Source organism: Heterodontus francisci, chromosome 7, assembly GCF_036365525.1.
Source record: "Heterodontus francisci isolate sHetFra1 chromosome 7, sHetFra1.hap1, whole genome shotgun sequence".
Taxonomy (NCBI): Eukaryota; Metazoa; Chordata; class Chondrichthyes; order Heterodontiformes; family Heterodontidae; genus Heterodontus; species Heterodontus francisci.
This window is the reverse complement of record NC_090377.1, coordinates 19,996,934-20,009,728: the sequence shown is the minus strand read 5'-3', so window position 1 is coordinate 20,009,728 and position 12,795 is coordinate 19,996,934. Positions and strand designations below refer to the sequence as shown.

The following is a 12,795-nucleotide window of genomic DNA, read 5'->3' as shown; positions in this document are numbered from 1 at the left end:
TATCGGGGGTAGGTGGAAATGTGGAGTAATCAGTTCAGCCATGAAGTTACTGAATGGCGGAGCAGGCTTAATGGGCCGAGTGGCCTACTCCTGCTCCTAATTCGTATGTTTGTATGCTGTCAATGACATGTCATAGGTGAACTTGAATATGATTTATCAATATTTTCGTATGAGCAGGCAACACAGTAGTGTACAGTAGTACATACAGCAAGTTTTTGCAGTTTATGCTGCTCTGATATTCTTGCTAGATTTAACTGAAGGCTTTTCAATTTCCGTGCTTCCTCATTTAACCTGTTCACCAATTAGAGACCATATATAGGGCATAAACCATGAACTGTGAGTTGGGCGATAGAAGACGTGAGTAAAGGGTACATGAAAGATATTAATAAAAGATAAATGTGAAATTAATGAAAGCTCAAATGAAAGGAAAAGAAAGAAAATATATTTCGAAGAAACAAATGGAAGTGGGAGTGAGAATTTGAAGGAGCAAAAGAGGAAAACGAATGATGAAGAAAATATTCAGGAAAAGAACAGGGGAAGGCTTCCTCTGATCACTATGTTTAATGACATTGTAAGCCAGTTTATGAAGAATAGTTTTCTTACACTTTTGCACATAAACCAACAAGTTGATGTCAGCTGTGGCTCAGTTGGATGTGCTTGGCTCTGATTCAAGGTTTTGGGTTCAAGACCCACTCCAGGACTGGAGCACAAAAATTGAATGTTACGTTTCCTACATTACAACAGTGACTACACTTCAAAAGAACCCGATTGCTGTATAGTGCTTTGGGACATTCTGTGGTCATAAAAGGTGCTATAAAAATGCAAGTCTTTCTTCAACAAAGGAAAACCTCTCCATCATGAATAATGCGTTGGAAGTGAAATCTTGAAACTTTTCTATATAATTGGCCTGATATAGGAGTAGAAAGCTGTGTTTACAATGTCACTAACACATAGCAAACCTTTACTCCAAAATGAAAGAGTTAAAAAAAATGGAGCTATGGCAAACAGAAAACAGACTAGAAGGTAAATCAACATTGAAGATAGACTTAGTTTACAAAAGTAGGCCAAAAATGTACATTTCGTCAGAAAAAACTCTTGAGCTTTGAAGATGGTCACACTGGGCTGGATTTTCGCTGCAGGGACAGGAACGGAAGTCAGGACTGTTTACGGGTGCTGAACCTGCCCCTAGGGAAAAACAGTCACTGGCCCCAGTTTCAGAGGGTGCCCTTTTAATTGCCGTGGAAACAAGTTTGGCAGCCAATTAGCAGCCGTGGGAGTGGGAGCAGAGGCAGTACTGTGAACTGCAGGCCCGACTTAAGCAGACCACGGCAGCCATTACTTTGGCTGCCATTTCGTTTCATTACCTGCTGTTGCAAAGATGTCTCAGGAGAGGCAGAGTCCTGGTTACCTTCCTTGTGCTCAGGTGTTGCCTCAATTGTGCTTTGCAGCCTTGCACCACCACCACCCCCCCCCGCCCCCGCCCCCATAACGGCCCCGCGTGCCAGCAGGATGACAACCCCCAGCAGTGCGTGAGTGCTTACGGCCTACTCTCCCTGCCACTGATGGCACCTGTCACTCAATGGGCGAGGCCCCTTCTGCACTTCTCGCCCTCTTCTGGGGCTCAGCTAATTTGCTGAGGTGGCCATGACTGGCTCCCCACTGAGTGACTGACTGCCTCCATTCAGCTGGTCTGGCCCAGACAGCATGTGCAGCCTTGAAAATCTCAACATCCCCCTTAACAAGCTCTTAATGAGTTCTTTAACCACCTTAATTAGCCTTTGTTAGCAATCGGGCAGAATCACGGGCCCATGCGGGTGAAACTGGTCGGCATCAGGAAACTGGCACACTAATCTGCGCGAATATTTTCGACCCTTGCCTGCCTCTGTTCTTGCCCCTGGTGGGACCCGAATATTCAGCCTATTAACTCAGAAAAGTCCTTTTGCTTCTTTTGGGTGTAAAGAGCAATTAAGGAATTATTGATTTGAAGTTGTTGTTATTAATCTCTGTCATCTTCCTTTATAGGCTTTTCCAGGAAACTCTAATGCAGACAGTGTTGTGCATTACAAACTACAGTACTCCATCAGAGCCAGATTTCTTCGCTTTGCCCCTCTCGAGTGGAATCCCAACGGCAGAATAGGAATGAGAGTTGAGGTTTACGGCTGCTCCTACAGTAAGTACAAGTTATCAAAGGAAATGAGTGTGTATTTGTTTTAAAGTGATTATTTTCACAGAAAATGGCATGTCCATCACATCATAATGAGGTACTTTCTTTCATGTTCGATAGAGAAACACAAAGACTTGCATTTAAGTAGCTAATCACATCTCCTGGGAATGTCTTAAAGTGGTTCACAAGTCAAGAATTCCTTTTAAAGTGCTGTCACTCTTCTGTAAATAAACATAGCCACTTTGCGCACAGAAAGATCCCAAAGAGCAACTCAATTACTTCAGTTAGTCAGTTTTCAGTGGTGCATGAACCCACAGTACAAAACTGCCTAATTTGACATTATCACGGAGCCCATTAAGTGATTGCTGTGGTAAAATCAAAAAACATGTTCCAGCCTACTCGATCTACTCCTCTGAGATTATTTGGAAAGAGTAGCGGAGCTTTGTTCTGGATTTACCTGTGTCTGAAATGGAAAATGTTTGATTCCTCAGAACAAACACCCTTGGTGCATTTTTATATTAAGCATAACTTGTCACATTAAAAATGGCAAAAAGAATATATGAAACAGTGTCAAACATGTTACAAAGAAGATATTAACTCGGCAATATTGTAGAATCATAGAATGGGCGGCACAGTGGCGCAGTGGTTAGCACCGCAGCCTCACAGCTCCAGCGACCCGGGTTCAATCCTGGGTACTGCCTGTGTGGAGTTTGCAAGTTCTCCGTGTGTCTGCGTGGCTTTCCTCCAGGTGCTCTGGTTTCCTCCCACATGCCAAAGACTTGCAGGTTGATAGGTAAATTGGCTATTAGCAATTGCCCCTAGTATAGGTAGGTGGTAGGGAAATATAGGGACAGGTGGGGATGTGGTAGGAATATGGAATTAGTGTAGGATTAGTACAAATGGGTGGTTGATGGTTGGCACAGACTCGGTGGGCTGAAGGGCCTGTTTCAGTGCTGTATCTCTAAAACTAAACTAAATGGCTGCAACACAGAAGGAGGCCATTTGGCCTGTCGTGTCAGTGCTGGTTCTGATGTAACTCACATTGTGAATGAGTTGTGTCCAAATGGAAACACTTATCAAATTAAGCAATCTTTTTCTATGCTAAATCTTTAAAAATGTTTGACAACTTATTTTAATTAATGTTAACAAGAACAGTCATGAACAGAATGGATGCTTTAATCTTTTAGTTTACCTGACAGAAAGAAAGACTGGCATTTATATAGCTCTTTTCATAAACACTAGACACCTCAAAATGCTTTGCAGCCAATGAATGAATGAATACTGGGTAAGATAAAGCAGAAAAAGAAAGCTTATGACAGTCATAAAAAAACTTGAGTATAGAAAGTGTAGGGGTGAAGTAAAAAAGGAAATTAGGAAAGCAAAGAGAGGACATGAAAAATATTGGCAGGTAAATTGAAGGAAAATACAAAGATGTTTTATCAGTACATTAAGAGTAAGAGGATAACTAAGAAAGGGTAGGGCCTATCAGAGATGTACAAGGTAACTTATTTGTGGATGCAGAAGATGTGGGCAGGGTTCTTAATGAATACTTTTTCTCTGTATTCACAAAGGAGAGGGATGATGCAGACATTGTAGTTAAAGAGGAGGAGTGTGAAATATTAGATACAATAAGCATAATGAGAGAGGAAGTGCTAGAGGGTCTGACATCCTCGAAAGTGGATAAATCACCAGGGCCATATGGTTTGTATCTCAGGCTGTTGAAGGAAGTCAGGGAGGAAATAATAGATGCTCTGAGGATCATTTTCAAATCCTCATTAGATATAGGCGAGGTACTGGAGGATTGGAGGTCTGCAAACGTTGTACCATTGTTTAAAAAGGGTGCGAGGGATAGGCCAAGTAATTATAGGTCACTCAGTCTGACCTCGGTGGTGGGCAAATTATTAGAATCAATTCTGAGAGATATGATAAACTGTCACTTAGAAAGGTATGGATTAATCAGGGATAGTCAGCATGGATTTGCAAAGGGAAGGTCGTGTCTTACAAACTTCATTGAATTTTCTGAACAAGTAACAGAAGGATTGATGAGGGTAGTATAGTGGATGTTGTCTACATGGATTTCAGTAAGGCATTTGACAAGGTCCCACATGGCAGACTGGTCAGAAAAGTACAAGCCCGTGGGATACGGGGGAATGTGGCGAGTTGTATCCAAAATTGGCTCAGTGACAGGAAAGTGTCATGGTTAACGGATGTTTTTGTGAATTGAAAGTGGTTTCCAGTGGTGTTCCACAGGGCTCAGTGTTGGGTACCTTGCTGTTTGTGGTATATATTAATGATTTGGACTTAAATGTGGGAGGCATGATTGGGAAATTTGCTGATGACACAAAAATTAGCTGTGCAGTTGATAGTGAAGAGGATAGCTGTAGACTCCAGAATGATATCAATGGTTTTGTCGAGTGGGCAGAAAAGTGGCAAATGGAATTCAATCCAGAGAAGTGTGATGTCATGCATTTGGGGAGGGCAAACAAAGCAAGGCAATACACAATAAATGGGAGGATATTGGGAGGGGTAGAGGAAGTGAGAGACCTTGGAGTGCATGTCCACAGGTCCCTGAAGGTAGCAGGACAGGTAGATAAAGTGGTGAAGAAGGCATATGGAATGCTTTCCTTTATTGGCTGAGGTTTAGAATACAAAAGCAGGGTTGTGATGCTGGAACTGTATGAAACGTTGGTTAGGCCACAGCTGGAGTATTGCGTACAGTTCTGGTCACTGCATTACAGGAAGGACATAATTTCTTTGGAGAGAGCGCAGAGGGGATTTACAAGAATGCTACCAGGGCTTGAAAGTTGAGGCTATGATAGGCTAGGGTTGTTTTCCTTAGAAGAGGAGGCAGAGGGGTGACTTAATTGAGGTGTACAAAATTATGAAGGACCTAGATAGAGTAGACAGGAGGGACCTGTTTCCCCTAGTGGAGAGGTCAATTACCAGGGGGCATAGATTTAAGGTGATTAGTAGAAGGATTAGAGGGGACATGAGGAAAAACATTTTCACCCAGAGGGTGGTGGGTGTGTCTGGAAGCTGCTGCCTGGATTGGTGGTGGAGGCAGAAAACCTCAAGTCATTTAAAAGGTACCTGGACATGCACCTGAAGTGCTGTAATCTGCAAGGCTATTGGCCAGGTGCTGGAAGATGGGATTAGAATGGGCAGCTAGTTTGTTCAGCTGGTGCAAACATGATGGGCTGAATGGCCTCTTTCTGTGCCATAATTTTTCTATGGTTTCTGTGGAATTACCCTTTTTGAAATGCAGTTGCTGTTGTCCTATAGGAAACTCAATGGTCAATTTGTGCACAGCAAGTTCCCACAAACAGCAATGTGATAATGACCAGATTGTCTCTTTTGTGTGATATTGATAGAAGAATAGAGTATTGACCAGGGCACCAGGGATAACTCATTTGCCCCTCTTCGAGATAGTGTCATGGGATCTTTTACGTCTTCGGTTTGATATCCCACTCAAATGAAGGGACCTCTGGCGATCCAGGACTCCCTCTGTTCTACAATGGGTGTCATCCTTGGTTTTTGTGCTGAAGTCCAGAAGTTGGATTTTATCCCAGAACCCTGTGACTTGGAAGCAAATGTGCTACCAACTGAGCCACGGCTAACACACATACCTTTTGCTTTTGTCCAAGGTAATTCTGCAAATCCCAACAATTCTCTAAATGCGGTTTTAATTTAATTTACATTTCTGCCTAAGCCCCAGGCATAACTATGATTAAGGAGGGATTCATAGAACTAATGAATTCAAATCCTATTTATAACTCTGCACGTAAGGAAGAGCCTGTCTAAGAAAAGGCTCTGTACAACTGAAGCATCACTTCCTCATTTTTGTATTCCAGTCCATTTGAGATAAAGGCCCACATTCCATTAGCCTCTTTGATTGCTTTTTGTACCAGTACACTATTGTTTAGTGATTTGTAAATCTGAACACCTATATCCATTTGCTTCTCCACAACTCCTAGTCTCTCATCATGAAGAAAATATTTCAAATTTTTTTTCTTCTACCACAACCCCCATATTGAACTCTATCTGCAAATGTTCTGCCCACTCACTTAGTCTGTCCTTGTTCCTTTGTAACTTCCTTCTCCCAGCCACACTATGCCTCCTAACAGCACAGTCTGCAAACCTGGATGTCCAACTCTGTACTTCTTCAGCCAGATAATTAATGTACAGTACGTAGCGAAAAGCTGAGGCCTCAGAATAAATCCTTGGGGAAGAATTCGTATTGCATCCCACCAATCAGAGAACATTCCCTTTACCCTTACTTCGTCTTCCACCTTGCAACAATTATTAACCTATGTCACAAGGTTATCTCCCGTTCCGTCCATTTGCTCTTTGCTAATAACCTCTTGTGTGAACCTTATCAAATTCCTTCTGAAAGTCCATATCGGCAACATCCATTGACCTTCCCTATTCACCGTGGCAGTGACCTTCTTAAAAATTAATCTAGATTAGTCAGACAGGACGTACTTTTCACAAATCCCTGCTGAATCTTTTTGATATTTCAGGCCACTGCATTTTATTTTGCACTTGATGGATTGAAACATAAATTTTCAGACATAAAGCAAGACATAAAGAAGGAATATGATGAAAGTTTCACACTTTTCTTGTGCCCTGAGAGTTCACAGTAATTTCCACGAGGTGATGTTGGATCTAATGCATGATAACGAGCTTGGCAGGAAATTCTGGCCTAAGTGTCAGTTTGCAAGGCCATCGTCGAAATGGGTGTAAATTTTGGCATAACTTGACAGTTGCATCTTTTCAGGAAATTCTGAGCTAATATTTCCTTCTAATTAACTGAAAGTGTCCTTTCCTTCATATTGCCTTAGATGAATGAGTTTGAGTGAGACAGTGACCACTTAATCTTGGTTCTCTACTAAAAATGTCAATTTGAGTGCAAAGAGCTAGGAAAATGTGGGCATTAAGAGGCAGGGCTCTGTTCCCGACCCCTTCCACCCCCACTGCAATTTTATGCAGGGTGGCAGTGGAGAGAAGCAGCCCGCCGGCCCCAGGCCAATCAAGGCTTTTAAATGGCCACTTAACTGGCACTTAAGGGCCTTCTAGTGCCGCCACTGGTAGTTTACCTTCGGCGGCCGACATCAAAGGCCCCATGAAACCCGTTGTTATACCAGACAGCCTTCTTGTGGGCTGGGAGGGGCTCTCCTGACCCTTTGCCCAACAGAGGGCCGCCCCTGAAGCCCCAACTACCCCCAACACAGAACATTAACATCCGCTCCCACACCCCTCCCCCCCCCCAAATGCCCCCTCTTGCCTCACCGGGGCATGGCCGATTGTCCCTGGCAATGCCCTAAAAAATGGGCTCCAGGGCCATCCTTCCTGTTTCCTCCAATGGCTGAGTGTAGTCCTGGTGGCGCTGCTGGGACTAAGAGCTGCCGGCCCGCTGATTGGCTGGCAGTTCCATTAGGTGGGACTTCCTGCCTCAAGGAGGTGAAAGTCCTGCCCAAAACCAATTAAGGGCCTGGGAGTGAAAAATCCCAGGCTGGTTCCCCAGGCCTGGCATAGGCGGGCCCGCCACCAACTGTTCGCCAGTGGATGGGGTCCCCCGCCCAACATGAAATTTCGACCAGAGCTAATGTTTCAGCTCTGTGCCCTTTCATCAGAATGGTTTCATCAGTTCTGATGAATGGTCACAGACCTTAAACGTTATCTATTTTTCTCTGTCTATAGATACTGCCCTGACCTGTAGAATATTTCCAGCACTTTCTGTTTTTATTTCAAATTTTCAGCATCTGGAGTATTTTTCTTTTTTTTTAACTGTTCCATTGAACCATACAGACTACTTTTACATGGTGTTCGTGAGTCTGAGTTCTGGCCTTGTCAAAAAAAAAATGGAAAAGTCCTGGGGAAAATTGATGTCCAGAGAGATTTGGGTGTTCAGGTCCATTGTTCCCTGAAGGTGGCAACGCAGGTCAATAGAGTGGTCAAGAAGGCATACGGCATGCTTTCCTTCATTGGACGGCGTATTGAGTACAAGGGTTGGCAGGTCATGTTACAGTTGTATAAGACTTTGGTTCGGCCACATTTGGAATACTGTGTGCAGTTCTGGTCGCCACATTACCAAAAGGATGTAGATGCTTTGGAGAGGGTGCAGAGGAGGTTCACCAGGATGTTGCCTGGTATGGAGGGCGCTAGCTATGAAGAGAGGTTGAGTAGATTAGGATTATTTTCATTAGAAAGACGGAGGTTGAGGGGGGACCTGATAGAGGTGTACAAAATCATGAGAGGTATAGACAGGGTGGATAGCAAGAAGCTTTTTCCCCAGAGTGGGGGATTCAATTACTAGGGGTCACGAGTTCAAAGTGAGAGGGGAAAAGTTTAGGGGGGATATGCGTGGAAAGTTCTTTATGCAGAGGGTGGTGGGTGCCTGAAACGCGTTGCCAGCGGAGGTGGTAGACGCGGGCACGATAGCGTCTTTTAAAATGTATCTAGACAGATACATGAATGGGCAGGAAGCAAAGAGATACAGACCCTTAGAAAATAGGCGACATGTTTAGATAGAGGATCTGGATCGGCGCAGGCTTGGAGGGCCGAAGGGCCTGTTCCTGTGCTGTAATTTTCTTTGTTCTTTGTTCTTTGTACGTTGTCTTGCATCGTATTATCTTTAACAAACTGTTTGTTTGTCGTAGCAAGTGGAGTGCCTAGTTTTTAATAAAGGTAGTAACAGCAAACCAAAAATATTTGTAATGTAATGGAAACAAAGTGTGAGACAATCACCATGTCGTCTTGGTTCTCCACTTAAAATGTCAATATGAACACGAGGAATTAGAAAAATGGGATCACCTGCCATTAACTTTTTTTTCCAAAACACACTACCTCCTGTTTTCCCATGCAACAGCTAGATTTTCTTTATTCACATTTGGAAAAGGCTCAGTTGACCAAATTTACAAGAGATTCTCACAAGCCCAATAGATTTGGTCGCGCAAGAAGATAAAATTGCATTAGATAATTGAAATTTTGTTGATACATCCTTTAAAAAAAAAATCAAGATTTTACTTGGACTAAGTGTGCTTAGTGATTTTTTTTTACATTGTCATTTCAATATCATATCTGTAAAGAGTTCTGGTGACTATCAAATTTGGCAGGTCAACACAATGGATCACTAACATTTAAAAGCAATGCAACTAATCTCACTTCGTACTTAACGTTTTCCTCACTTACCACAGGGCTGTGTGGCCCTGGAGGGTACACCACTGAGCTTTTAGTCAATATACTTTGCAAGCTGCTCAGTGATGAAACACTGAACCCAGCTAAATTGTGTGAAGCCATCCAGAAAAAAAAAGTCGTGCACTTCCCAATTGTCTCGACATGAAAATACCTTAAATTTTTTAGATGCAGGCATTTATGGCAATTCCTGTGTATTTATAGTAATTCTGTTGTCAGCCGTGGCTCAGTTGATAGCACTCTCGCCAGTGAGTCAGAAGGTTGTGGCTTTGTTTCCCTCTCCAGAGGCTTAAGCACATAATCAAAGCTGACATTCCAGTGCCGTACTGTGGTGCTATCTTTCAAATGTTATTTTGAGACCTTGTCTGCCCTCCCAGATGGACAACAACTTATTTATATAGTGCCTTTAATGTAATAAAACGTCGAAAGGTGCTTCACAGGAACATTGTGAAACAAAATATGATACCATTAGGAGATATTAGAGTAGATGACCAAATGCTTGGTCAAAGCGGTTGATTTTAAGGAGTGTTTTAAAGGAGGAAATTGAGGTAGAGAGGCAGAGAAGTGTAGGGAGGGAATTCCAGAGCTCAGGGCCTAGGCAGCTTAAGGCACGGTGCGATTAAAGTTGGGGATGCTGAAGAAGCCAGAATTAGATAAGTGCAGAGATCTCACTGGAGTTGTGGGGCTGGAGGAGAATATAGAGGTAGGTAGGAAAGGATTTGAAAACAAGGATGAGAATTTTAAAATCAAAATGTTGTTTGACTGGAGGCCAATGTAGGTTGGCGAGCAGAGGGCTGCTAGGGGAAACCAGACTTGGTGCAAGGTGGAACATGGGCGGCAGAGTTTTAGATTACCTCAAGTTTACGGAGGATAGAATATGAGAGACTGGCCAGGAGTGCATTGGAAGAGTCAAGTCTAGAGGTAACAAAAGCCTGAATGAGGGTTTCAGCAGCTGATCAGCTGAGGCATGGGTGAAGTCGTGCAATGTCAATGGAGATGGAAATAGGCCGTCTTAGTGATAGTGGGAATATATGGTCGGAAGCTCATCTCAGGGTTAAATATAACACCAAGCTTGCAACATTCCAGTTTTGTTTCAGATGGTTTCCAGGGAGAGGGATGGAGTTGGTAGCTAGGGATAGAAATTTGGACTGAGGACCTAAAAAAAAAGAAAAATGGCTTTCGTCTTCCCAGAATTTAATTGGAGGAAATTTCTTCTCATCCAGTACTGGATATCGGATAAGCAGTCTGATAATTTAGCAACAGTGGAGGAGTCGAGGGAGGTGATGATGAGATAGAGCTGGGTGTCTTCAGCGTACAGGTGAAACCTAATGCTGTACTTTCAGATGATGTCGCCGAAGGGCAGTATGCAGACAAGAAATAGGAGAGGGGCCATGAATAGATCCTTGGGAGACACCATAGGTAACAGTGAGGGAGCAGGAAGAGAAGCCGTTGCAAGTGATACTCCATGTAAAGAAAAACTATGCCACTATTTCAAAGAAGAGCAAGGAGTTATCCCAGATGTTCTGGCCAATATTTCTCCCTCAACGAATGCCACTAAAATAGATCATCTGGTCATTATCACATTGCTGTTTGTGGGATCTCTCAGTATGCAAGTTAGCTGCTGCGTTTCCTACATTTCAACAGTGACTACTGTTGTATGATTGCTTCAAGAGTGATGATCCTTTAAGATCTCAGTATACTAATGAGCTAAGTACCAGGATGTAGTCATGTGACCAGAAACCCTCGTCACTCTGCAACTCTAACTCCTTAGACAAAGGTTCAGTACATAATTTGCTCTGTATTGTATATGATAGTTAGCTGTTAATAACCCTGTTTGAGATCTTCAAGGAATTGGAATCCATGTAACTCATTGTGTTATTTAAGACAACACAAAGAACACATAACATGGTCGAACCTGTGGTGCAAAAACAAGCTATAACCTTGAAGACCATGGGCGAAACAGCAAACCAGTGAAGAACCTTTTTTTTAAAAAAGTACCTGAAAAGGGTGAAAGAAATACCAGCCCAAACAGGTGGAGAGAAGAAAAAAAATTACCTCCAGCTGCGGGAGACAGCACCGAATGACGTGCTACAAATGCATACCTGTGATCTGGTGAGTCATTGTGCTGACGGTCAAGGCATCCTGGTTTTTAAAAAAAAAAGCTTTGAAGTGCTTAAAAAATTTACTTTTTAAAGTCTCCATAGGAGAGAGAAACAAAACTGGGAAAACCTGTTTCCTCTCTGTCTGATTGAGGTTGGTGCCATCACAGGAGGCATCTGAAAAAAAAGCAGGAAATCCTGAACACTGCAGAGTCTCCATCGAAGCAGTCAAACTGAAAAATCATTATACCACTCAAGTGTGAACACAGCAGAGTTTCCATTCATGCAGCCAAAGCTTAAAAAATTTTAAACAAGTCAACCATGAAGAAGATAAATAAAATCTAGCAGCCAAATTTAAAAAATCTAGCAGCCAAAGTTAAAAAGAAAAATCATAAAACCACTCAAGCGTGACAAACATAAACAATCTCTAGCAAAACACTGCAAAATGAAAAGCCCTTGAATTGCCTATTGAACAGCTTTGTAAGCATACAGGTTGAAGTGCTGAAAGCAAGGTCAACAGAAAACACTGTCAAACACCTGGTACTCTCTATCAAAGCAGCTAGTCTAAATAAAAGAGAATTTTTGAAGGGGAAACAGCGCGGAGTTAAAAGAACAAAGTTAAATATTGAACAGAAAGCAAAGAAACAGCAGAAATATGGGTATCAAATATCCCAGCATGAACTGGAAGGCCATTGATATCCTATCTGGGTTTAAACTTTTTAAACAGAGAATGCAGTTATGCTTCACAGACCAAGAGGTTGTGGAACCAGAGAAGCAAGCTGTGAAAATCCTGATAGCATTTGGAAATGAGGGGCAATACAGAATCAATACCTCTGGCTTATCTGAAAAAGTACTAGAAAGATCCTGCAAAGATATGGAAAGTGCCAGATCATCAGCTTCGGGTAAGAGTGAATTTTAGAATTCATTGCCTGGAATTGATGTCCTACAGGCAACAGCCACAGGAGTCAATAGATCAATTCATTAGTAGATGCCATTGTAAGGGCAATGAATGCGATTTCCCAGAAACTGAACTGTCAGAGCAAAAACTGGTGATTGTCTCGACACCAATTGAAGCATTTCAAAAATACCTCTTGGGGGAGAAAGAAAGGTCACAGCATTGATGCTCTGCTCGAAGATGGCAGGAAATACAAAGCCATTGTAGCTGGACAACGGCATCTGCAAGCACTAGTTGCAACCGACAGTATTGGCATGATAACCAGGTCGCAAAAAGCAAACAAGCTGTGTGTTAAGTGTGGTCTGTCCCACTCACCACAAAGTTGTCCTGCATCTCGAGACCTGTGCAAGGTGTGCGGTGCAGAAGGACACTGGGCCCACCTA

General features: G+C 42.7%; 1 protein-coding gene across 2 annotated transcripts in view; it reads left to right on the top strand.

Moving 5' to 3' along the window:
* The first annotated feature begins 2,038 nt into the window (after positions 1–2,038).
* Positions 2,039–12,795, top strand: part of LOC137371882 (contactin-associated protein-like 5) — a 761,481-nt gene continuing 750,724 nt past the window's right edge. Inside the window, exon 1 of one of the 2 annotated variants that reach the window (XM_068034863.1) lies at positions 2,039–2,170. In XM_068034863.1, the coding sequence (XP_067890964.1) occupies positions 2,140–2,170 (31 nt within the window). In that variant the 5' untranslated portion in view covers positions 2,039–2,139. The remainder of the gene's footprint in view (positions 2,171–12,795) is intronic. The other variant, XM_068034865.1, reaches the window with a different exon arrangement.